Source organism: Numenius arquata, chromosome 9 (genome assembly GCF_964106895.1).
Source record: "Numenius arquata chromosome 9, bNumArq3.hap1.1, whole genome shotgun sequence".
In the NCBI taxonomy this organism is placed as follows: Eukaryota; Metazoa; Chordata; class Aves; order Charadriiformes; family Scolopacidae; genus Numenius; species Numenius arquata.
The window spans coordinates 11,964,800-11,989,146 of NC_133584.1; the positions used below are offsets into that span (position 1 = coordinate 11,964,800).

Below are 24,347 nucleotides of genomic sequence, written 5' to 3' on the forward strand. Positions count from 1 at the left end.
TCCCGCTGGCCAGCACAGAGCGTCCCCGACTCTGAGCCCCTGCCCACAGCAGCGGCCGCTCGGGGAGGAGAGACGCAGCCAGGCAGGGGGGGACCCCCACCCCGGCAGAGCCCGGCGCAACCCAAATCCCCTCCCTAAGCCTCTTTCCTCTGCTAAATCCCCTCCACAGGTCGTGCCGGGGTAAGCTGAGCCTGCCCTGTGCCTCCTGGCTCGCCGGCGCAGGCAGGGGACAGGCAGAAATTGCTGACCCCATAGCTGACCCCCACCTCAGCCCCAAGCTCTGTCACCAAGGGAGGGACACAGCACGGTGTTTTAGGGGACAAGCAGGCAAAGCAACAGCCCCCTGGCACCCACAGCGTCCTGCCCACCCTCAGCTCCATGCCCACGGGCAGTGATGGAGAGGGGAAGAGGGCAGCAGGCTTGATGTCACCAAGCCTTGGTGTCACCAGCCCCGGGGACACTGCCATTGTGGGGACACTGCCACCCTGCCCCAGTGACAAGGCTGGCTGGCACTCCCTGGCCCCCGTGCTCCTCTCACCTGGGCCACGGCGGCGGTGCTGCAGGGGTCCCTCGGCAGTACCAGCCCCAGTGTCACCGTGAGCCGGGCTGTGTGCGAGGGGGCACGACGTCAGGGCTCAGCCATGGGGCTGGCAGGGCTGCGGTGACACCAGCTGCAGGGTCCCCCTGGGGCGAAATGGGAAGGAGAGGTCAGGATGGGCCACCCGGCTTTGTACCCCCTGGTCTGCCCACCCCAGACCCTCCAGACTCCCTGGGGGCTAAGGGAATGTCTCCCTGCACCCAGGGCCACCTCCTGCCCAGGTGGCTGAAAGAGCCTTTGTGGGCTTTGCCCCTGGCCCTGCCAGGGAAGGGGGGGGGGGGCACCAGCACAAGCCGTAGGTCCAACTGGCCCCTCTGCCCTATGGGTGCTGCCAGTGATACACCCATCCCCACACTGCTGCAGGATGTGCCCTTGGAGCGGGTGGCAGCTGGCACAAAATGCGTTTGCCGGGTCTTAGACCAGATGGGCACAAAGCCACGTCCAGCCCCGCAGCATCTCCCTTCAGTGCTGGGAGCAAGGGAGATGGGACCCCCGGAGCTGGCGGGGGTGAAAGCTAAACCCCCCCCACTTCCCCAGCACCAGAGCAGAGCAGTGCCCTGGCCAGACCATCCAGCATCTGCTGGTCATTAGCACTAATTGACAGCAGCCTAATTAGCCAGGCTGCATCGCTCAGGCAGTGCCCCCCGGGGCCGCTCAGCAGAAGACCGGAGCAAGACTTTCTCCTTCAAGCTTTCCTGTCCCAGCAGGGGCTGCATGTGGAGCAGAGCCCCCTCCTGCCTCCCAAAACCCACACGAGTGGATAATGGCCCCCAGGATGTTTTGCCCCAGCTGGCTACCATCCCTCGTGGGCACGACTGGCGTGAAAACCCCGGTGCTCCAGGGGCAGGACAGAGCCTCTCAGGGAGGGGGGGAAACTGAGGCACAGAGCAAGGTCTGGTCCACAGGGTGGCTGGGACAGGGCTTGGCTACAAGCCCCCAGTGGTTCCTGGTCCTGTGGGGGCCGCTCCTCTGCCCACGGATGCCCCCCATGCCCTCGGGGAGGCTGAGTCACGGTGGGACGGCAGGCTCGCAGCTGCCTGAGAAGAAGGGAGGCATCGTCACCCCCCCCCCCCCAGCCATACCCACAATACTCTGCCGGCAGGGCTGGCCCACACCCTGCACTAACAAATACCGGGCTAACGAGGCCCGGGTAGCTCCAGGGGTTGGTAACAGGTTGCACAGCCCAAACGGCCCCCACCCTGCACCCCCAGGCCTTGGGGCGCCAGGCTGGGGGGTGCAGAGGCTGTTTCAACCCTGCTCCCTGTGGGGAGCAACGGGCTCGGGGCTGGCAGCGGGACCAGGGCTGCAGCCCAGGGTAGTCCCGTGGCACCCAGGGTCCATCCTGGACCCTCTCCCTAAAGAGGAGAGCACGCACCTGCTCAGAGACACCCCTCCGGGCACGTCATGTTTTAAGGAGAGTTTTGCAAAGCCCCGCGCTGAAAAACTTTGTTCAAGGGCTTTGCCCTCAGCCAGCTGAGAAAAGTGTGTGTGGGGGGGATGCACAACCCCCAGAGCCCACAGCACCTGATGAGGGGGGACCCACCTCCTGGGGCGGCGAGCCCGACGCCGGGGGCACCCCAGGGAACGCTGCGCCAGGGAGGCGAGTGCGTGGGGAAGCACCAGCGCCGGGCTCTGCCCCGGCCTGTCCTGCCCAGACGGCCCAGCCCCGGCACGGCCTCCGGCCCACAGCGGGTGGCAGCTCCGTGGGCAGAGACGCTGCCCCCGCCCGGGGTTCCTCCATCCGCCCCCCAAGCCCCCTCCCCAGCTTGCAGAGCGGGCGAGGGGTCCGACCGTGCCAGGAAAAGCTGAGCAGAGTCTTCCCGGCGAGGCGGGATCCTCGCCGAGGCTGTCAGTGCCACCTGGCCAAGTTTAACTGAAAGGTTTTATTAAAAATAAAAACCAAACCCGATAAAGACAGAGGCTCCCCACACCTCAGCGCTGCTCCGGGTCCGGGCGGCAGCAGGACACCCCGAGGCGTGGGGCCGGCCCCGGAGGACAAGGATCCTCTGTTCAGCGCCGGAGCTCCCACGAGCCCGGGGAAGAGGAAGAGCCGAGCGAAGCCGCCTTTTCTCCAGGAAAATAAAAACCTTCCCCCGGCTTCCGCTGCAGTTTGAGGCGGTTCAATAGCACCGGGCGCCCACTCGCACCAGGCCCCGCTGCCTGCTCTGCCCGGGCAGGCAGCACCGGGGGTGGGGGGGGATAAAGGGGGGAGGGGGGGTCAGGCGTGTTGCCGGCTGGGGCTCAGCAGCCCCGCAGCGCCCGGGCACGATGGCAGCACCGGCAGCCCGCAGTGCTGCAGGGCACGGTGCCAGCAGCGCCTGGCGAGGCGCAGCGGGCACACGCCGACCCGGGCAGCGCTGCAGAGCCAAAACCCTGAACCCTTCCCCACCGCCCCTCCCGCCCCCCTCCCCATTACTTTGCCCCCCAACAAGGGGGTCGCGCCTCGCTCCTCACCTCTGTGCTCACCGCCGCTGCCACCGCATCCTCGCGCTGGGTCGGCAGTGTCACCGCAGGGAGAGGACGGGCGCTGGGGTGCTCCGGGCGGATGTCATGCCAGGCGGGATGCGCTCGCCCACCTGCCGGGGCGGGGTGCGCCGATCGACGCCAGCGGCGGCCGGGTGCCGGGTGGGATCCCCCGCGGGGATTTGGGGCAACGGGTGCCGGATCCGGCCTCACACCCGGGCGGCCCTCCTGCGGCTCTGCCGGTGGGACGGGGTGCGGGTGCCGGGGGTGCTGGCGGGGTGCTCCTGCTCCCCCCGGTAGAGCTCTCCCTCCTCCTGCACCCCTCTCTGGGCCTCCCCCTCCTCCTGCCGGCCCCGCCGCACCCACCAACGGGCGCGGGCCGGGGGGGTCACCTCCCGCCGCCCCCCGCCCCGCTCCTGCTGCGCCCGCCGGCTCAGGCCCTGCTCCTGCCCGACTTTGGAGCCGCGCTCCTGCACCCCCCGCACCGCTCCCCGCGCCCGTCGCGGGGGCTGGGCCCCGGGGCTGCCCCCCGCTTCTCCCGCCGCCGCTTCCTCTGCGCTCCGCGCCCGCCGCCGCGCCCGGGCCGACCCCCGTTCCCGGGGCCGCCGCCGCGGTTCCGCTCCCGGCTTAGGGCTACCGACGGCGGTGACGGGCCCGGGCCGCTCGCCCCACTCCTGCAAGCCCGTCCGCTCCCCCAGCGGCACCCAGTGCCACCGGCCCGGCCCCCCGCCGCCGCCCCCCAGTTCCCCGCCGCCGCCGCCTCCGGTCACCAGTTCCTGACCGCGGGGCAGCGCCCCTAGCCCGGCCTCCTGCACCCCCCGGGAGAACCCCCCCTGCTCCTGCACCCCCGGGGCCACCCCGCCGCCCTCCGGCACCCCCGGGCTCAGCCCCCCGCCCTCCGGCACCCCCGGGGCCCCGCTCGCCCCCTGCCCCCGGATGGTGCAGGCGGTCCCGGCCCCCGCACCGGTCCTGGGTCCCGGCGCCGCACGCTGGGGGAGCCCCCCCCGGGGCCGCCCCCCTGCCGCGGCCCCCCCGCTGAGCCGCGCCGCTGGAGCCCCGGCTCCGCCGCCGCCGCCGGCCCCCCCCCCCCTTCCCCGCCGCGAGCTCCCGGGGCGGCGCGCGCCAGCCCGGCCCCACTCTTAAAGGCGCCGCGTCGCCGCTTTACGTAACGGAGGCGGGGGGGGGGGGGGGAGGACGGTGGGACGGACCGACGGACGGGGAGCGGGGATGGACAGACGGACAGACTCAGCGCAGGGCAGCTCCAGGCCCTGGGAGCGCTCCGCCGCAGGGACCGGGGAAACGGGACACACGGGCTGTCCCGCACGGCCCAAATTCTTGCTCCCGGGTGCGGGGGAAAGAGGGGCTGCACCCCCCTCCCCCCCCCCCCGACCACCCTCCGCCTGGCTCCAGGCAGCCCCGACCCTGCCTCTGCCGGGGAGCCCTGCCAGGTTTGGTCAGGGAGATGCGGGAAGCATCCTGTTTTCGACAAGTAAATCATCCCCCTTGGAAGAGGAGGGAGCAGAGCTACCCCGGGACAGCCCGCAGGGAGCCACCTCCTGCCCCAAATGGTGCATCCTCACGGGACAGGCGAGAGTGGCACCAGGGGTGGGGGGGATCAGAGGAGAAAAGCTGAGCCTAGTTAAAACACAGAGCCCCAAACCAGTGCAGTCTCACCCCAACTGGCCTCTGCAGATGGCGGTGCAGCTCCCGCTCTGCTAGAGCTCCCCAGGGCTCTAAGCAGTAACCAAATATCAACCTGCACCTTGACCCAGGGGGGCTGAGGGGCAGGGAAAGAGGTAGGAGACAGCTCTAGCTTCCTGAGGGACAGACATGACCACACACAACTCTGCCCAGCCACCTTCTTACCAGCAGAGACCCGCAGAGCTGGGACCCATGAGCAGTCTGATGCTTCATCATCCTCCCACCACCCCCCTCCAGGCTCTTGAGGGTCAATAGGGTGACCAAGAGGCAGCAGGCAGAACACGGCCATGAAAGGGGTGGTGGGGGGGGGAGAGTCCTCACCCCTGTGACTTGTGGGGAGGCAGGACTCAGCCGAGCAGCACGGTGAAGTTCAGACTTGCTATTGCAAGTCAAAAAGGTGGAACAGGAGCTGCCAGGCCTGATGGAGCAGGAGAGCAGCCTCCCCCCAGCTGCCCGAGCTCACCCGTGGCCGCAACAGCATCGTGACTTTGCAAGAACCCACAAGAGGAGTCGAGTGCTCAGGCTTTAAAACTTTATTCAAGCAGACAGCAGGTAACCCAGAAACACAGTTATAGCACCCCCCCCCACCAGTCAGACACCAGCATCGAGGCAAGGCATCCCGACACCCCAGTAGTCACGGTTGTGCTGCCGAGCCAGGAGACAGGCTTTGTCTTTCTCTGCTGGCTGTGAAGCGCATGTTTTAAGTCTGACATCAAAATGCATGCAAAGTCTACCACGAGGACTCCCAGACAGCAGCTCTTAAATGCCATCCAGAGAAGTGTCACTGGGAAGCAGTAACACAGACAGGGTTGTACACGTGCCTCAGAGACAGCAGGGTACTTAAGGAAGAGCAAGGAGTTGTACGAGCCTGGGCTTCCAGATGAAAATCCATCCCTCCAAGCTGGTGAGCGCTGAGGCTCAGTAATTGGGCTGGGAGCTTTCCCTTACCCACTCCTAGTGGTGGCCCAGGTCACTCGCTTGCTTTAGGTTTAAATGCCAGATCAAACTGCTCGCAGAGCATGTGGCTGGGGACAGCCAGCCAGCTGCTTTTGGGAACAGGCAGCACAGTTCAGCAGGTGTCAGACAGCAGCAGTGTTCAGCTCCAGGTCAGGCAGCAGAGGGGCACCATGAGAAAGGTGCCACTGATCTCCCCCCCTCCACACAACACCCAAGACTGGAGCTTCCAGCGAGACCTGGGGAGCAAGCGGCTTCCCAAGCATGCACACCAGCATCCCCCCAGTGCCAAAGCGGGCCAGCCTCTTGGGTAGCACGCACCCCCACCTAGAGCGGTGACCCGAGTCCTCCAGACAGCAGTCAGCCTCAAGGCCTACATTCACCTTTGATTCCCCAAGTCTTTGCAACTGATTTGAAGGAAATTTAGTAAATTGCAGAGCACACAGTCTAACTAGCCTAATTTCCACTAAACATTCAAAGCACTAGAGGCAGACTAGGAGGCAAGAAGCCACTTCAAGACAGCACAGCTATTTGAAACAGTTCACCCTACGGAGAAGGTAAGAGTCTAGAGAAGTACATAACAGACCAAAGTTTGTATCTGCATCACCACAGGAGAGTGGGAAAAAAATAGGACTGCCGCAAATTGATCCGTGTTAGATACTAACCATCAAGCTTTGCAGATGACATTGCATGATAAGCATAGAACAATTATGGGAAACACTGTCCCCGATAATTACGTACACCCATAGTGCAACATATGGAGGTCACTGCCTCCGATATAACACTGTGGTAGGCAAAAACTACCTTGTTCTTTACACATTATGGGAGACACTGCCCCCGATAATGTCAGTTAGGTTTCACGATACCTAAGGTACTGGAAGTTTGCAGGAAGCTGCCATTTAAAAAAAAATAAAAATAAAATAAAAATTGGGCCAATGCCTAATCTGAAGTACAAGAAGTTTGTGTGTGTGTTGCCGTGAGTGGAGCGAGGGCTCCACAGCAAGCCCCTCCAGCGGGGCCAGAAAGGAAGCTGCGCTCCCTATGCGAGAGCACAGCATCCACAAAAGGAGGGAAGAGAGGGAGTCTGAAGCCCACAGAGGCACAGACACCACAGGGAAGCCGAATTTCTAGTATTTGAGTTTTCACCCAGGTTTTCATTATGTCAAGGATCATTTTGGAGGGCAGCCTGGAGACTTGCTACCAGGTTTACACCTCCAAGTTTCTTCCAGAGGCGTATTTTTGCCACAGAAAGCTTAATTGCTAGTTTTCAAAGACTTTTTTTGGAGGGGCCTGTTTAGATTATTTTAAATGCAAAGTTCCAGTATCATATTCGATTGTAATAGCAGATGCTGCTTTATTCAAAAACGACAGTATAACTGTCATAATTATGGAAGGCACTGCTTCCGATAATTATCTTCTATAAAAAAAACATACCATTTATAGTGAACGCTGTCACTGATAAATAAATAAACAAATAAATATCTCAGTGCCAAACAAGAGCCATCAAAACGGCATCAGTCAAACAGGGTTTGTCCAGCAAGAGACTCGATTTCACAAAAGGCCCCAGAGCAGCAAGGTCTGAAGTGTCAGTCTAGAGCCATTTCTCAACGCCACAGGACTCCCTGAGCTGCCAGCTAAGGATATAAAGGGGGCATTAGATAATCTTTGGGTCATTTTCCCTGGGTATTGAGACCTGCCTCAGCAGAAGCAAGCCTCCAAGATGTCATTGGGACCCTGCTGTTGAGTAAAGGCAGGCCGGACACTTCAGAGCTTACTGATAATCAGCACTTGTGGGCTGTTATGGTCGTGTTTTATTTTTGAACTACAGGTTGGTCTCTGCAGCTCCCAGCCAGAGAAGGGATCCTCATTACAAGCGTTAAGAGGAATCCATTCCTTATTTTGTCACTAGGTTTGGGGGGCAAACAATTAAAACTCTAAATAGATGAGGTACCTCCCCACCCGAGGTACCGGTTCAGGAGTCACCTGAGCTGTTATTTCTCAAGTACACTGGAGAGCAAGCCCCACAAGCAGCTGCAAGTGACCGGTTTAGACTGTGGTCAGATGGGAGCCTGGCAAGAGGAGATTTCATGGTAATCTTAGTACCTGCTTTAAAACTGCCTCCTGTGAATTTGTCAAGGTGAGATTTAAATTTTATGCTCAGCTTTGGTCAAAAAAATTTGTTGCCAGAAAATCTACAGGAAAAAATTATGCCGTGTTAGGGAGTGGGTTTCCCTAATCCTGTACCTTAACCAGGTGTTTGCTGTGTCTAGAATTCGTTGTCTGTATCCCAGATATCACCCACTAAGGCATTGGCAGCTCCTTTAATGGTCCAGGTCACCAGGGCCAGCTGCTCCTTCAGCATGTTCACATCCACGCTGTCCCTGCTGGTTCTCAGCAGATGCAGGTTCTCCAGCAGACTCTGCAGGGTGTGGGAACCTTTGCCGAAGAAGATGTGGCGAAAGGGAGCATCTTTTGGCGAGAGGTACGGGGAGAGGAAGTCATACTCCACCTGCAGTAGAGATGCAAATTTAGGGTTGTACTCTCACCTGCCAAGTTTTTCTTTCCTAATCTGCCCCATCAGGAGCTCCCAACCTCTGTTCCTCACCCAGCTTTTTCCCCGCAGCAGTTCTGCAAGGGCCAGACCCTCTCCTGACAGCAAGCAGAGGAGTCAGTCACATTGACACTAAGCAAGCAGAAGAGAGACCAGTCTGCACGGTGCCCATGGCTCCTAGAAGGGAGAGGCCCATCCCAGCCAGCACTCTCTTCCTTTGTGAGAAAAGGAAAAACCAGTTGTAAATACCCACCTTCATGATCCTGTCATTCAGGGCTCTGCGGATGATCTTGTTCTCCCTGTCACTGTTTGCAATGTCTCCTCTCAGTGCATCTATAGCTCTCTGGAAGTCACCACGGGCAAAAAACAGCCAGTTCAAGGTCAGCCCCAGTGCCTGTGAGGGAGGAGCTGTTAGCAAACCTGATTTTCTTCTTTTGCTGCTCTCTAACCAAGTAAAAGTGTCGGGGTTTTTTTTTTTTTTTTTTTTGTCAGTTTAACCAAGTAGCAGAGCGAGTTCCTGGCAGGCTCTTCCGAGGTCACTGAGCTCAGTGACGTCTCTCCCCACCCACAGTTTCTTGTAGGCTTTCAGCAGAAGTGCAAATGAGATGCAAAGTGATGTGAATGATAACTAGAGGAGAAAACATCCACATCCAGTTCCTCAAGAGCTCATCATAGCCAGATTAGCTAAATCTGTCTGCCACAGGTACTCTGCCTGCACTGATCTATAAGGAACATCCATTCAGGTCACATCTTGCTACACTCTCATGCCCAAAGGAGGAAGATGTCCACCCTGCTGTATCCAGAGGCAGCAGAGCCTTTATTAGCACGTGGCCCCATAACAGTCTATAGGGATCCAGTACACTTGAAGCCTTTCTTACCCTCACATCCCGATCGTAGGGCAAGAACTTCTCCTGGAACGCTAGCAGTTCGTCACCGTATCTTTCAAAGTCCAGGAAGAGCTCATGATCATGGGTCAGCCTGAGAGCTATTTGTCCAGCAACTTCTGCAGCAGCACGCATAAGAGCATACAAGTTGTCAGTCGTCTTCAGGTTCTCCACAGTGTCCTGAGTAGTGCCCAAGAAGGGATATTCCTTATCTTTCTGCAAGAAAGAAGGCATTAAAGTTAGGGAAGAGTGCTGCGCCAGCTAGGATTTTACAGTTTGCTCCCACTACAGTTTGCTTGCTACTTCCACATTCCACCTCCTTGTGCTGCTAAGTAGAGAGACTTGAGGGGCAAAACTTCAAAGCACAGGGGAAGGGAATGGAGCTCCTGCATCTTGTCCCTCAAAGTTTCCAGCAATCAGCAGGATGCTCTGCTAGTTTGTTAAACCCGAAGACTTATAGACCTTTCCCCCCTCCTTGTAGTTCACTGCAGAAGTGCAGGCACGCAAACACCAGCACCCAGTTTGGTATGTGCTGGCAGCACCCTCCAACCCTTCTTGGCAGGATAACTCTAGTTTTTTTATGGAACAAGTCTGACACTAACAAAATCCAGGCATTCATAAGCAGAGAAAGCTGTTACCAGAAAGGCTTGCAGCTGCACACCTGCAGTAACAGAGCAGGCTGCTTGGCTGATGCCATTTTTGCCAGCCCCAAGCTGCAGCAGCAGCCCTGACCAGTCCAAGTTAGTACTTGCTCTGCCAATGGTACTGCTTCCCCGATGCGCTCTGCTTGCTGACCAGCAGGCTGTAGCACAATCTTTCACTGGAGCAGCAACAGCTTGACATCTTTTTAGTGGTTTTAGCTTCTGAATCACTGACATCTTAGCCTCCAGAAGAGCAAGTGTCCCCTCTCCCAACAGAGCAAGAGCACTCAGGACTCTGGAACAGAGACTGCAGGCCAACCATGCCCCAGGAGCAGCCTTTGCAGCAAGTACTGCCACAGCCACCAGGTCCAGAGGCTGCATCTCCTCCCCAAGAGAGGCTCCTGCATAGACATGAGCTTGGTTGGGACAGCACCTCATGCTCTGCCATATGGGAGAGCAGATATCTTACAGCACTTCCCACAGGAAGAGTACAGCAGGCAGGCAATACTTACATTGCAGAAACCAAAGGAAACCACTGGGATTCCCGAGTAGGCCAGGAAAGGGAATGCTGCATTATCCAGACCAAGTGGAACACTGCAAAAGACAAGCATTGAGTAGTTACTAACTGGTTTGGACATCCCAGGAGAAAAGCTATGAGCCCTAGAGATGAAGCTCTGAGACTACTGGACTACCCTGTCTAGACAAGACTGGTTTTGGCAAGGAGTCCCGGCCAAGTGCCGAGAGCTACTCGTCCATTTCCGGCCACCGGCCTTTGTACAAGGCTGTTCTTGCCCTACAAAAAGGTGTCTGGGCTGCCTACAGGCAGCTTGGGGCAGCACTAAGCACAATTAGTGTTGTACTGTTCATGCTTGCCTGATGCCATTGCAGCGGGTAAAGCCCGCCCCAGGCAGCGGTACGACACTCCAGCACAAAGAGCAGAAGCCCTTTAGTTTGCTCCTTTATGGAGATTTGCTTTCCCAAAGAGCAGGATGACAATACTTACACTGTTTTTACCCAGTCAGAGCCAACTCTGTCATACAGCGTTCCCAAATTCTTTGCTGGGTCCTTCACCTGCACAGAGACGACAGTCACTGCACTTGTTCTGATTTCTGCTTGGGCTTCCAGGTCCATCCTGGAGCTTGCATTGCTGTGCAGATGCCAGAGTCAGGTGTGCTGCCCTGACCTTTCTCCACACAGGCACGGTTCATGCCAGACAGGCATTCAGCTCCCGCTGAACTGTGGCATTTGCTGATTTTAGATTCTGCATGCATAAACTGCAATTCCCAGAGCCCAAATGACTTCAGACAAGGCCCTCTGGAGTATCTCAGCCCTTTCTCCTAAACTGGGCTTTCTCCTCAGAAGGTGCCACCTGGGCAAAGTGACCAGTACAGCTCTGGCTGCTTTCAGTTCCTCCTTAAAACCAGTCACCTTGATTAGCCCGAGACCCTTCAACTCACCCCCTTCATAGTTCTCTCCAGCAAGGTGTACAGCAATGGACTAGCAGAAATCTTCATGTGGTTGGAGCCTGCAAAAAAGAAAGGGGGTCTGACACACTGGCACAATTAACAGCTACTGCTAGAGCAGCTCAGGCCTGTGACTGAGCAACAACTGATCTACAACTTGTTGCCAAAGGATCCTTGACAGACCCAAGATGCTCTACTGGGACCTAGCAGAGCTGCCTGCACGCTCAGGCTGCAGCAACCTCACAGCTTCAACGACAACAGAATAAATGGAGTCACGCCAGTCTTCAGCCAAACACCCAGCATCAACCTCTGGCACAGTCCCCATTCCTGGAGTTTAAGGGATGTCTGTCAAGCTATTCTGGTCCTGCTCAGTTTCAAGAAATTTAAGAGTAGTATAGCAAGTTACCTACAACTGCAGCATCCAAGTTAATGTAAGTGAAGACTTTGGCATGCAGTGTGGCAGAGTACCCCTAGAAAAAAAAACACAAGTATTTTAAGATGAGCAGTACAACACCAGAATGTTTAATCTGTAGCAACAAGAAATCACAGGCACACAGTCATCACACAGAAGTCTATCAAAGAAACAGTACCTCCAGCCATTCAGTAGCACCCACAGCTCCATACTCTCCTGCACTCCAGCTAGCAAAGATGATGCTGCGCCTTGGTTTGTAGCCATCTGCAAAGAGAGAGACACTGAGATGTCTGCCCTTCCCCCACAGAGATGTAGATTAGCACTGAGGGCCTGCGTTGATGAATTGCCTGTTCCTCGGACAGAGCTGAAGCATTCTGATGCTGCAAACGTGCACACTACTGGCTGCACGGACACTGCACCCTGCCTCCCCGACAATGCAGAGCTGTATAGGAAAGCCATGCTATCTGCCATCTCCTTCCCTTTTTGTTTAGCTGCCTGAGCCCAAAGTTGACTCTGGAGACAAAAGCACTCACACTAAGTGTCACCATGCAGCCCCAACCACTCCAGCTGGTCAGCTTCTTCAGTGTTTTCCTACCTTCAGGCCTGGCTGTCCAATAAGACAGCTGAGGTTTTTTTAGTTTGAGGTCTGCATTGCATGTTATCTAAGGACATTCCTGCATTTAAGCCATACCAGATACAAGCAGGCAGTCCCTTGGAAACAAGTGCTCACTGCAGACAAGTTGTCCACCTTGAACAAGTAATAGCATCTCAGGAAGCTTCGTCAGATTTCCCTATGCCTTCCTAAATGATTATTTTGCAACTGGGCTCTCCAACATTAACACACACAGAGCTAAACCTGCGTTACCTCCCACCCCCATGCTTTTGTACACAAATATTTACCCTTTTTCACCATGTCTGAGATCACACGGGCAAGTTCCAACAACATGGCAGTTCCAACACCAGCCTTGGCTGCTCCTGGGCCCCAGGAGTCTCTTTGGGCTCCGATCACAACATACCGATCTACAAAGGAGACATCGAGATCTAAGCTGCAAGCTTCAGGTTGCAAACACCATTTATCAGAAAAGCGGCTTTGAGCTTTCGTACTAGGACCAGAGTATGGAGTCTGACCCCTGAATCTGGCACCCTTTCTCTGGCAGCACAGTTGAGCTTTTTCCTTGACCCTTAGGCAAGGGTTTTGGTTCTGCTGAGGAAGCAGCTGCATCTGTCTGGGAGCAGCTGTCACATTCTGATGACCACAGAAGGGGAAGGGTTCTTCTCAAGACTGAGCCACAAGGCAGCTGCTGTTACCTGGTTCTTCAAATCCCTTGATAGCACCAAAGATGTTCAGAATCTTCCTGTCCACCATAACGTTGTTCACGGTCAGTTTCACGGTCATCTTGCTCGTGCTGTTCAGCATCACCTTACATCCCACGACTCCACCTTTCCACTCCAGAATGCATTCCTCTCCATGCATTTTACTGATGGGAAAAAGAGAGATCCTTTGAGCTCATTATCCAGCTCTGACCTTATTTAGCTATTCTGTGAAAAAAGCAAGCCTGCAACTGCAGGCGCAGCCTTGTTCATGGCCTGCTCAGAAAACAGCTTGCAGACCTGTCCTACTGATTATGCGGGGAGAGGTAGGATGCAGAGGCCAAGAGGAATCCAACACTAGATTAACATTAGCCCTTAAGATATGCACACAAGCTTCATTTCACCAGCCAGCTCCAGTAAGCGCTCCCTGCGATACACAGCAGAGACCAGCAGAGAGCTCCCTGGGCTCACAGCACCTCAACACCATCCTCACCCTTGCAAGAGGGCCACAGCAGCCTAGCCTGCAAGCCAGGAGAAGCAGTTACCTGAACAGCTTGCCTACTGCTTTGCTAGAGATAGTCTGAACAGCAATGTGAGGTAGTCCCGAAGATGCCACTGGTGGGAACTGGGTGTGGTTGAAAGAAGGAAAGCCTGGGGTGAAGGGGTCTCCAGTTCCAAGATGGGCCTGTGAAAAGCAACAGGAGTCCTCAAGTCTCAAAGGAGTTCAACAGTTTTCATCTACACAAGGGCAGGGAGCAGCGCTCAGCCTGAGGCTTGCAGAAGGACTGCTGCAGTCTGCAGTCCACGGTGAGAAAGGTTCTAGAGCACAAAGAGGGGAGCCAGTTGCATACTCACATGTCCAAAGGGGACAAGCGTATCTGTGTTCTCATAATCGGAGGGGTCCAGGTACATCAGGGCACCAACTGCTCCTGCAGCTTGGGCATTTGCGACCTGAAGCAAAGACCATTAATTACACATTTGCTCTGCAAGAAAGGGGAGTTAAGGCAAGTATATAGAGTAATGCTGCAAAGGGTTGTGCTCCTCAATGCCCAACTCCACAACAGATTTTTAACAGCTACCCGACAGTGATAGATACCCAAAGCAGCTGAATACTAACAGATTAGTCCTACTCCAGGCAAAGTTTGTGTGAGACTCTGCGATCGGAACTTTGCCTCAAACCCTGCCCGTGTGCTGTTTGCCCCGGGAACTGCCTGCCAGGGGTGTGCAGGGTGGAGGGTCAGTTTTTGGTGCCGCGTAGGTGGGGCTGTATCAGGAACAGTATGGTGAGTAGGACTACAGAAGCGATTGTCCCCCTGTACTTGGCACTGGTGAGGCCCCACTGCGAGTACTGTGTCCAGTTTTGGGCCCCTCACTACAAGAAAGACAGAGAAGGGCAATGAAGCTGGTGAGGGGTCTGGAGCACAAGCCTTGTGAGGAGCAGCTGAGGGAGCTGGGGTTGTTGAGCCTGGAGAAGAAGAGGCTGAGGGGAGACCTTATTGTTCTCTACAACTACCTGAAAGGAGGTTGTAGAGAGGTGGGGGTCGGTCTCTTCTAAGACAAGAGGAAATGACAGCAAGTTGCACCAGGGGAGGTTTAGATTGGATATTAGGAAAAAAATTTGTAACCCTTTCAGGATATTAAGCATCGGAACAGGCTGCCCAGGGAAGTAGTTGAGTCCCCACCCCTAGCGGTATTTAAAAAACGGATAGACCTAGTGCTGTTTTAGTGATGGTTTTTGTCAGTGTTAGGCTGACAGTTGGACTAGATAACCTGAAAGGTCCCTTCCAACCTAGACAATTCTGTAATGATTCGATGACCTCCCTGCCGCTGTTGCTGGGGCTTTCGCTATAGAGGGCGCCCGCTTGCGGACGTTGCAAGACAGGGCTCGAAAGACTCCCGTGTGACCCCCCCCACTTCCTAGAACCGCCCCTGCACGCCTCACATGCAAATGAGGGGACACAAAGCATAAAAGCTGGCTAAACAGACTACGAGGCGAGCTCGGAGCTCCCATCACCTATGATGCCCTGGGCAGGAAAAATAAGACATCACGGGATCCACAGGCGGTGACTATACTTTCTCTTTCCTTTGTGAGTACTCAAATCGTTGTTAAAGAAATAGTTTTGGTGAGTTTTCAACCTTTTGAAAGGTTTGTTTGTGCCTTAATTCCAACTAGGCAAATGAAACTTTACATTAATGTCTGTGGCCTGGTCACGACAGTGTGCCCAATGCCCTTTTGAAGAGTTAGGACACTCCACAGTTAGTGTCCCACCCTATGATTCCTTCAGCTCATACTTGCTCCTCAGAGCAGCTTAGAAGAAAGATGTTATTTAATTTTGATTACGCTCCATCTGTTTTCCCCAGATTAGGTTAGTCTCAAGACAAGATAAGCAGCCACCGGAGGCTCATCTTCACATGGAAAACAGAGGCAGAGTGGCCAAGTCAGGTCCCCATTTAATACACCTACAACCCAGTTGCCTCCAGTATGTCACCAGTACAAACACTATTGCAAGCCTAGCCACCAGTTTGGAAAGGGGGAAGGGGACTGGAAAACCAGTGAGCACCCCTTGCGGGAGCACTTTTTAGCTCTGCCTGTGTCTGTGATACTCGCAGACAGGCAGAGTCTAACTGGAAAAAGTCCTGTGTCCCATCTGAGGGGCAGCTATGGGTCAGACCTACAACAGGACTGGATACAGAAGGGCTCGGATCCTTTAGGCTGTTGGGCTATTCGGTTGTACTCGCTACAGAGGGAACGTTACACCAAGGCAGCAAGCAGTGCCACCACCTTCACTTGGTCCAACTAAACAGTCGGCAAAGGCCCAAGTGAGACACTGCAGCCGAGCTTCGAAAGTATCTGGCTGCAGCAGCCAGAGGTTCTCCGGAGGCAAGGCTGTTCCACTTCTAGCGGCCCTGTTGCTGCATATAGCAATGCCATCAGCCAGCTCTGCACCCCAGGCTGCCTCCCAGCTCCATCACTCCAGATACTTGGCTGTCCCAGCAAGACTGCCAGAGGGCAAGAAGAATGACACCATGAAAGGTAACCAGCTCTGCTCAGTCTTGGTGTCCAGACCTGCATGTGGAGGCTTAGTGCAAACAAGCAAGACTAGGCCTGCAAGGACAAGCCTACATACATGAGTTCTAGAGACCTGAGCTGAGGCGCAGAGGTGTGTCTTGAAAAGGAGGAAGCACAGCTTCCTGCTGCCAAGTTTGGCCAGCCTTTGGGGCACAGACTGCTTACCTTTTCAGCCAGGGTAATTTTTCCAGCTCTGAAGATGATTATAGTGTTATTCAGTGAAACACCCGGCTTCTGTATCTTCTGAAAATCAGCTTTCCGTCCATAGTTCACGTAGACCGGTTTGCCCTGGAACAGAAACATTGGTTGTAAATGGAGCAGTCCTGTGTCAGTAAGATACCTGAAACAGCCTACAGAGTCACAGTTACAGTGACTCCTGGTAACAGCTCAGCAACGTAAACTCTGATCACATGCAATGTGCCTGTTGGAGCAGCACTTCTGGCAAGGTTCCTCTCCGGATCCCAGCAGAGATGCTTAAACAGTTACTTCTGCATCTTGTGGAAGTAAAAAAACCATATAGATCCACTCCTCTCCCCACCACCACCCCCAGTTCTTTAACTGGGGAGGGCTTTATACACTCCATATCTTGAAGGGACATAGTTTGGACATTGCCACCTGGAAAGCATGCAAGCTCATTTCCAGGATCTTCTTGAGTCACTTACAACAACTGAGCCACTCTTGCTGTACGCCACATATGCATCGGGACTCTCCAGTAAGTCGTCTTTATCATCTTCCAGAATAGACACTGTATTGTTGCTACTGTTAAATGTAAGAGACAGTGTTATGTTCGTTCATAAATAAACTCCATATTTAACCAGCTCCTGTATTTCAGTCTGTGCTCTAGCAATTCTGATGAAGTCAATGCAGAGCCTGAAACAGGCAAACTCATCCCAGTACATCTGTGCAAGAATCTCTTCAGAGACATTAACAAAGGCTAATTTATGAGCAGAAAGAATCTGTGCTTCCAAGTCTCAGTCCCCTCCTAAGAGGAGTTAAGCAAATTAATTTCCCCCGACATGAAGGGGCAAGTAAGGCACAAGGGTATGAGCTGTCAGCCAACGCAATGCCTGTTCAACCCTCCTGAGCTACTCCAGGAGCCACTGTCAGGTCTGCAACACCTGCCTGGGTGACAAGAGAGAGTTGCCCAAGCTAGCACATGAGCAACATCACAGAAAGTGATTCACAGTTTTAGAAACACAGGGAATCTGCCCTTCAGCTGAGTTTTTACTCAAGTTTGTTTCCCTCCACTTCCTGAACATGCTTTGAGGAAACAGCTGTCCCAGGAAAAATCCAGAGGGCTGCTACTTTGCCCTCTGGATTTAGAAAGCCTGAGAAGAGACAGCAGCAGCTATTGCTTGGCTAGACTGAGGCCTTCTTTGGAGATGGGCAACTAGCTAGCTTGCAATTTTAGCACTGCTTTCAGCAGAAATCAGATGTTTAAGACTTCAGATATTTATGCTGTAAGGAAGAGACCTGCATCTCTTCATTAACGTACCTGCCTTTGACCTGCAGTTTGATGTAGTGCTCATCGTTCCACACTTCATCCATGAGAAAACTGGTGAACTGGTCATGAATGTAGCTGGCAATATTCTCATCCTCACTCTGCCCAGCTTCAAACGAGTACTTAATTGCTCTTTGCCTGTGGGTAACGTAGGTACAGCTTAGGCTACAGCACCAGGTTGCACTGCAGTGCTCCAGCCTGCAAACCCAAACTTGGATGGGCCATTTAAGCCCATGTTTAGCCACATGCCACCCCACAACATCTTTAAGGCCCTTGTTCTCCAAAGGAGCCCAAGTTCTACTCACAAACTGTGCTTCTCATAGCTATAGCTAAGCTTTCTGGAACTGCTACCTCAAGTTGTCGTGAAGATGTCCTGCTGATAGCTTCTCTGACAACATATCTCTGAGCTTAGGCCAGTAGAAGACAGGTGGTCCAGGAACCTCTTCTTCCTCAGTTTCATCATCATCCATTAAGTAAGATGTGGTAGGAGTCATCTCACACTTGCCACTTGCATCCAGACACCTGCTAGCCTTCTGCATTCGTCCACGATAACTCAAGTAGCCAATCAGAAACCCTAAGGACAGAAACAGGTATTTCTTTGTGCTGCAGGAAGACGTCTAAACCAACCCCACACCATACAAATGCATTCAGAGCAGCTTCAGGGTTAAGATGCATCTCTGCTCTCATGCCATTTTTGACAAGCTAGCATGCCTAAGGACAGACAGAAATATGCAGCCTGACATTTTGCCTGAGCTGGCATGTTTTCAGGTACACTGTAAATCTGATCTTGTGCTTGGCAGAGACCCTCCAGCACCACTTGGGAAGGAGAATGGTTACTTTAGGTCAGTGGCAGCATTAAAATCCTTGAGACCCAAGCACCAGAGGCTTTACTGATACATTGACCCACATATCTAGAGATTTGTTAAGAGTTAATCGAGGGAAAACCAGTACACTTGCCACATGGACCACTTTGCCCTTTGTTTGACAGTTCCACTGTCAAACTTCACACTTCTTTGTGCCAATTCTGTACCGTTAGTCTGAGCTAGACAGAGTTAGTGACAAGAGGCTGCAGCCTGGATCCAGGCTCTTTAATTCTGTCCTGAAACAATACACATTCAAATGACAACAGCTTCAGGTATGCTCAATACCAGAGTCCACTTCACACGGTTGCCTCCCACCCTTCCTTACCAATCAAGAGGAGGAGGACAGCTGCGATGACCAGGAAGCAGAGGTGCCTGCCAATCCTCCGTGGAGGAGGCATGCTGGCATGCAGGTGCTCTGGTCTCCCAGTTTCCCCTCCTTCCTCATCATCAGCAGACAGCTTCATCTCCACATGGCTGTTGTCTCCATCCATTTGTCGGGCAATGCTGAAACGCGTGTATGACGTCGGCTCGCCACCAAACTGTGTTGAAAGACAGTCATGCAATGGAAGGGTTTGCTACACCAGCCTACAGTCCAAACCAAATATGGCTTGTTCATCTGAAACTACTCCAGCACAGCCTGAGCCTTTGGCTGTCAAAAAGTCAGGCTGGCTGCTTTGAACACACCGAGTTGGACTTGGACCCACTCAGGGTTTCCAAAGTCTATTTAGCATCTGCTTGCCCCACACAAGTTCAGAGCCATGCTGGTCAGAGTCTAGCTTGGAGATACAGATATGACACAGCCAACGGCCGTTGCATTTCCCATGTTACCCCAGAGCAAAGGCTGACTGAAGCTGAAACTCCTGGTCTTAATCAGGAGTGCACTGATCTGAGCTGAACGTGTGCAACACACACAGAAGGGAACTTTGATCAGGACAGAGGAAAAGGAAGGCAGCCCCTCCATGTTGTGCCTTTGAGCCACAACCACTTTGAGTAAACACTCTCATCCAGTATCTAGACAATCTTGTATTAAAATGCCCCAGGCTACTCTTAAATTACACTATTGATGAGTATTATAAAGCAGCTAGGCTGAAGTGAGATGAGCCACGTGAATTCTGCTACCTCGGCTAATATGAAAGCTGAGGATCCAACCCCCACATCCACCAGCAAATGGAACCATTCTACAGGTCTTTATCAGTGCCCAAACAGAGCAGCTTCCTGGCTGGAGCTCACTTTTCTGACCTGCTGCAATGCACAGTCCAAATGCAGCCCATGCACACGGCAGTTGCTCAAATTAACAGAGTTAAACTCAGTTCCAGGCGTAGCCAGGCACTGAGCACAACCACTCATCTTCCATTAGCAATGAAATTTGCATTTGCCTGCAGCCACAGTTGTGCTGGGGACAGGCAGGAGACTGGATAAAAGGCCAGAGGAATAGTTTTGGGAGCAACAGTCCCATAGCCTCTCTCCACCATACTGGAGAAGCAGCTGGTAGCAAGCACCATTCTCAGCAGCTCATCGGCAGTTCTCAGCTCACTCTCTAACTACAAGTCTATCCCAGCAGTCCCCCTGCTCGGCTGCTTGATATCTTGGCAGAGGACATGCTTCAGCCCTATGTATTCTCCATGCTTGTTCAGAGACCAAACCATCACATTCGCAGTCCTAGCCTAGGGTCATTTCAGTCCAAGCTCTCTAGGACCAGCAGAGCTTGGCTGAGCAAGCTCTAAGCTACCTCCTCCTGCACATTTGTTTCAAAGCACAGGTCGCATTCAAAGGCTGGACTTGTGGTTGAACTCCCACCCCCAAAGTAACATAATAGAACACATGTTGATTGTCCTGATAGTCATTTAATCAGCTTCCTCAGTAGCACTGGAATATTGTTCTGTGCCTGGAATTGTTCGAGGCTCAACCCAGCTTCTTTATCAGCTTCCTGAAAGACTCAAGACACCGTAGCAGTTTATGATAACTCCACCAGCACCAAACCGCTTAAGTCACATCCTTATCACAGACAGCTAGCTACTTTGACTTTTGGCTCACAACCCACACAGTAGCACCTAACACTATTTTGGATTTGTCATCTCCTCTGATACTGACACAGACGATGTTGAACCATTCTTCTGCAGTATCATCAGCCCACCAAGAGACAAACGGCACAGGGGAATTGTGTCTTACCAAGTTAGAGATTGCTGCTCTGGCATGGTCCATTGCCTTCTGGAGAAGTGCTCACCAACTTGACCAAAGCCCTAGAAATTCAGAACACAACAAGTCAAGTCTGGCACTGCATAAGATGTCCAAGGTCAGTCACTGCCACTAGTGCAATGCTTGCCCATGGATTTTATGCACATGCTTCTATGCAAGTCACAACGTCAACCACATCAACCTTGAATGCAAGCAAGAAGTTCACATACTCCCATTGCAAATATAAGTTCTGATGAACAAACTGACTCTTTCTACTGAACTCCAGGGATGTGGGGGGTGGGGTGAATGGGTGTATAAATGAGGAACACAGTCTCAAAAGGCTAATTTCACCCAAGGGTCTTATCAATGGTAGGGCTACCTGCACTCAGGGAGTGCTGGAAAGAGGCACATGCTCAAATGTGAAACCACGTACCTAAGGTTGCTAGGGTCTGTCTCAAGGATGGGATGGAGACAAGAGCCCGACAGGTAGCCAGAGGAGACACAATGCCGTAAAGCGAAGCAGCACAAACTCCTACCCTGCCAAACCACTTCCAACTGCAAGGTCCCTTCTAGATGGCTACATTCTTTACCACTTTATGAGGGCAATTTCAGATTTGAACAGTCTCCCAGAATAGCCAAGAGCAACTTTCCAATAGCATTTCAGTAACAGCTTGGATTTCTCTAGACAGCAAACTTATCTGAAGGTAAGCTGTAAGTGATTTACTTCAGCATTTTTTTCTTGAAAAGATGCTTGAAAAAGCTTCGTAAGTTAGTGACTAGGCAGCTTGGGACAGGCATTTAGGCTGGGAGCATGCAACTTGACTGTGCCCTCAAGCAGCGCCGCTAGAAAATGGCTTTGAACTGGTCTTCAGGTGCGTGTGGATTAGCTTTACACCTGGGAGCTCTGCGATATAAGCAGGTTTTAGTTGGCGATCAAAGGTTAACAGTGGCCACTCGCTCATTTCACCTTGTGTTTAGAGAAAGAGCGCATAGAGATTAATCCCTGGCAGCTTTGAGAAGCCTTTTCAAAGTGACAGCCTGAGGCCCAGGCTCCCACCTGGCAGGCAGGGCACAACAGGGCATGCATACGGAGAGGCTCCTGAAAGCCAGGCCAGGGGGAGAGAGAGCCAGGGAAGGGCAGAGGACCTGGCACCCCTGGATGCCGGCAGGGATGGATGCTCCCGGGAGAGCGGGGCCCTCCCGACCCCCTCACGGCCCAAACCCCTCCACCAGCCCAGGGGCAAAGCCGGGCACCTCACAGGGAAGGCACCTTCCCTCCCTCCTCCCGCCAAGCGGCCCGGGAAGGGGCCAACAGCCCCAAATCCCTCAAGAATAAGGCAAAAAGGCGGCTGGGGGGGAGGGGGGGGGAGGAGGAGGAGAAGGGAGTAGCCTCCGCCGAGGGGCTGGGCAGCCCCGGTATCGCGGGCAGGGCCCGGCTGCGGGCCGCCAGATAAGAGGTGCCGGGCGATATACCGCCGGCCGAGGACACGTCTCCCCCCCCCCTCTCCCTCACCCGGGCCGCGGGGGCCGGGGCCGCCGCAGCGGAGCCCTGCCCGCCTTCAAGGTCAGGCGGAGACAGCAGCCTCCGCCACGTGCGTGCACGCACGCGCGCGCGCGCGGACACCCGCCCGCCCGCCCCGCCGCCAACCGGGGCGGCTGCGGCAGCGCCGGTGCAGCCCCCGCCCCCACGCCCTCCTTCGCCTTCCCTTCCCTTCCCTTCCCCTCCCCACGTCCCCCGCCGCCCCGCCTCAGGGAGAACGGCCTCTCAGATCGCCCGCCCGCCCGTTCCCGGGAGCTCACCCGCCGCCCCTCCGCTCTCCGCGCCGGGGCCGAACTGGCGCGCCGCCCGTCGCGGCGCTGTTCTACCTCACCTCACCGCCTCCCCCCCCTGCCGCCCGCAGCCAATCAGCGCGCCCTCCGGCGTGGCCGCGCCTTTCATCTGGGTCCTTCCGCCCGCCCGCGGCTCGGCCGCGGCTCGTCCTTCTCGCCCCGCGGCGAACGGGTTTTGTGTGCAAAATATTTGTGCTCCCTGGGTGATGCCAACCCAGAGGTGGGGCTCGCTCCGGCTTGGGAAGCGCTCAGCATCTTCAGGTCCCGGCGAGTCACGCGTGCTCGGGGCTGCTTTTTTAGATCTGAGGGCGCGGCGGTACCCAAGGTGCCTTCCCTTCCTGTTGTGCCACCCGAGATTCCCGTTGCATTTCCACGATGAGGAGCGTGGCAGGCCTTCACGGGAGCCAGCACCAGTAGTGCATAAACACAAGAGGCACAGACGGCCCATGTCAGGCCATAGGCTGCTTGTGGCCCACAGAGCAGTTTCTGTGGCCACCCAGGCTGTGCTGATGAAAGCATCTCTTTGGTGGACACCATGGGGTTGCTCCAGCTCTGAATTTACTCTTCCTGACCCCAGCACTCTCCCTGGGGCAGGCAGAGGGACCCCACACCGTGGTGGGAGCTCCCTGGTGTGCAGAGCTCCGTCTCGAAAAGCCAGCAGGTGCACAGCGGTGAGGTTTCCTGTTTTGTTTCTGAGGAACCTGAAGGAGAAGTAGAACATAGCGGTCGTTTGACAAAACAAAGTTCTAGCACGCATCTTCTTTCGGTGGGCTTCATAAGGTGAAGCAACGGGTAAGGAAGCAGCTCAGCGGGTTTATAGTGAAAATGGTAAATGATATACTGGAGGGTATTTAGGGAACTGGTAAGCCATCCATGCCCTTGGCGAGTCTATCTCCAGTTGTCAGTATGATTCCAGGTTGAGGTTCACGGCTCGGCCAGGCTGCTCCCCCTGCCAGGGGTTCTCTGCTGCGGCTTCCTGAGAACTACCAGGGCTGTGATATTTGCTCCGCTTCCTTTCACCTGATGGCTAATCTCATAAAGACCCCAGATGCATGGACCCTGCAGAACATCCCTCCCCTCCTTGAGCACCCACTGATGTTTGCTGTCTCCAGAATTGGCCACGGTCATGAGTGGGCCTCCTCTGCCCTGACTGTCCGGGCTGCAGCACAAGTGGAGGTCACCGCTTCCAGCCTCGGTCCTTCAGCTCAGGGCATCCTTCAAAGGCGTGTTGGAACTGGGGGACACTTTGGTTTGGGTGTGTGTGTGTTCTGCGGTGCTGTGCTCATTTGTCCCTTGCTCATTAAAGAAATCAGTAGGCCTGCGTTTGTTATTGCCTCAAATCCTCTCCCGGGAAAGAGGGATGGGAGCAGAAAGTTTGTAGTTTGGCAGAACACATGATTGCAAAGAGGATTATGTTTTGTGAAAAGCAATACATTCCTGCGCTGATAAAGGGGGGATTAACTAGATCTGAAACTCGATGTGGCTCTCTGGAGAAAAGCCTCCAGTAAAGCGGCTCCCAGGCAAGACGTGCTGGTGGACCCACCAGCTCTGTTTGCTGGAGAAGGTTTGATCCAGGCTCCGGTGCTGAGGCTCTCCCTTCTGCGGCTCCATCCATCACGGGGTGTGGTGATGCCAGTCATGGGGGAGACACTGCCATCACCCCGTGCTGCTGCTGCCAGGTGCCTCCGTGGAAGCCAAAGGTGTTAAGAGCTTTCAGAAAGGGATTAGATCAGTCCTGCAGGCTGGATCCTCGGGTGTTTCTCAATGCAACGTCTGGATGCAGCCTGCTGCTTAGGAAAGTATAACCCGGGGGATAGCCTCAGCCCTGCCCTCTTTGTTATTTTCCTCCTGGGCTCCCTCCTCCAAGCCTTCACCTTCCAGCAGTGCCAGTACTGGTGCGTGCTGGCTGGGCACACTGTGCCAGGCACAG

General features: G+C 54.7%; 1 protein-coding gene across 2 annotated transcripts; it reads right to left on the reverse strand.

Annotated features, from left to right (window-relative positions):
- Positions 1 to 5,281: 5,281 nt before the first annotated feature.
- On the reverse strand, positions 5,282 to 20,652 carry TFRC (transferrin receptor). Of its 2 annotated transcripts, none has more exons than XM_074153128.1 (18): positions 20,582 to 20,652; positions 18,738 to 18,951; positions 17,901 to 18,123; positions 17,544 to 17,687; positions 16,711 to 16,807; positions 16,214 to 16,336; positions 13,834 to 13,929; positions 13,524 to 13,663; positions 12,976 to 13,145; positions 12,568 to 12,687; positions 11,846 to 11,931; positions 11,662 to 11,725; positions 11,250 to 11,317; positions 10,796 to 10,863; positions 10,305 to 10,386; positions 9,146 to 9,367; positions 8,521 to 8,661; positions 5,282 to 8,225 (listed from the first exon to the last, which is right to left on the reverse strand). In XM_074153128.1, the coding sequence occupies exons 1-18, from the start codon at positions 20,612 to 20,614 to the stop codon at positions 7,983 to 7,985; spliced, it is 2,334 nt and encodes a 777-aa protein (XP_074009229.1). In that variant the 5' UTR covers positions 20,615 to 20,652; the 3' UTR covers positions 5,282 to 7,982. The 2 variants fall into 2 exon arrangements, with proteins under 2 accessions (XP_074009229.1, XP_074009230.1); XM_074153129.1 differs by having other exon boundaries at positions 16,711 to 16,804; positions 20,582 to 20,614.
- Positions 20,653 to 24,347: the final 3,695 nt, after the last annotated feature.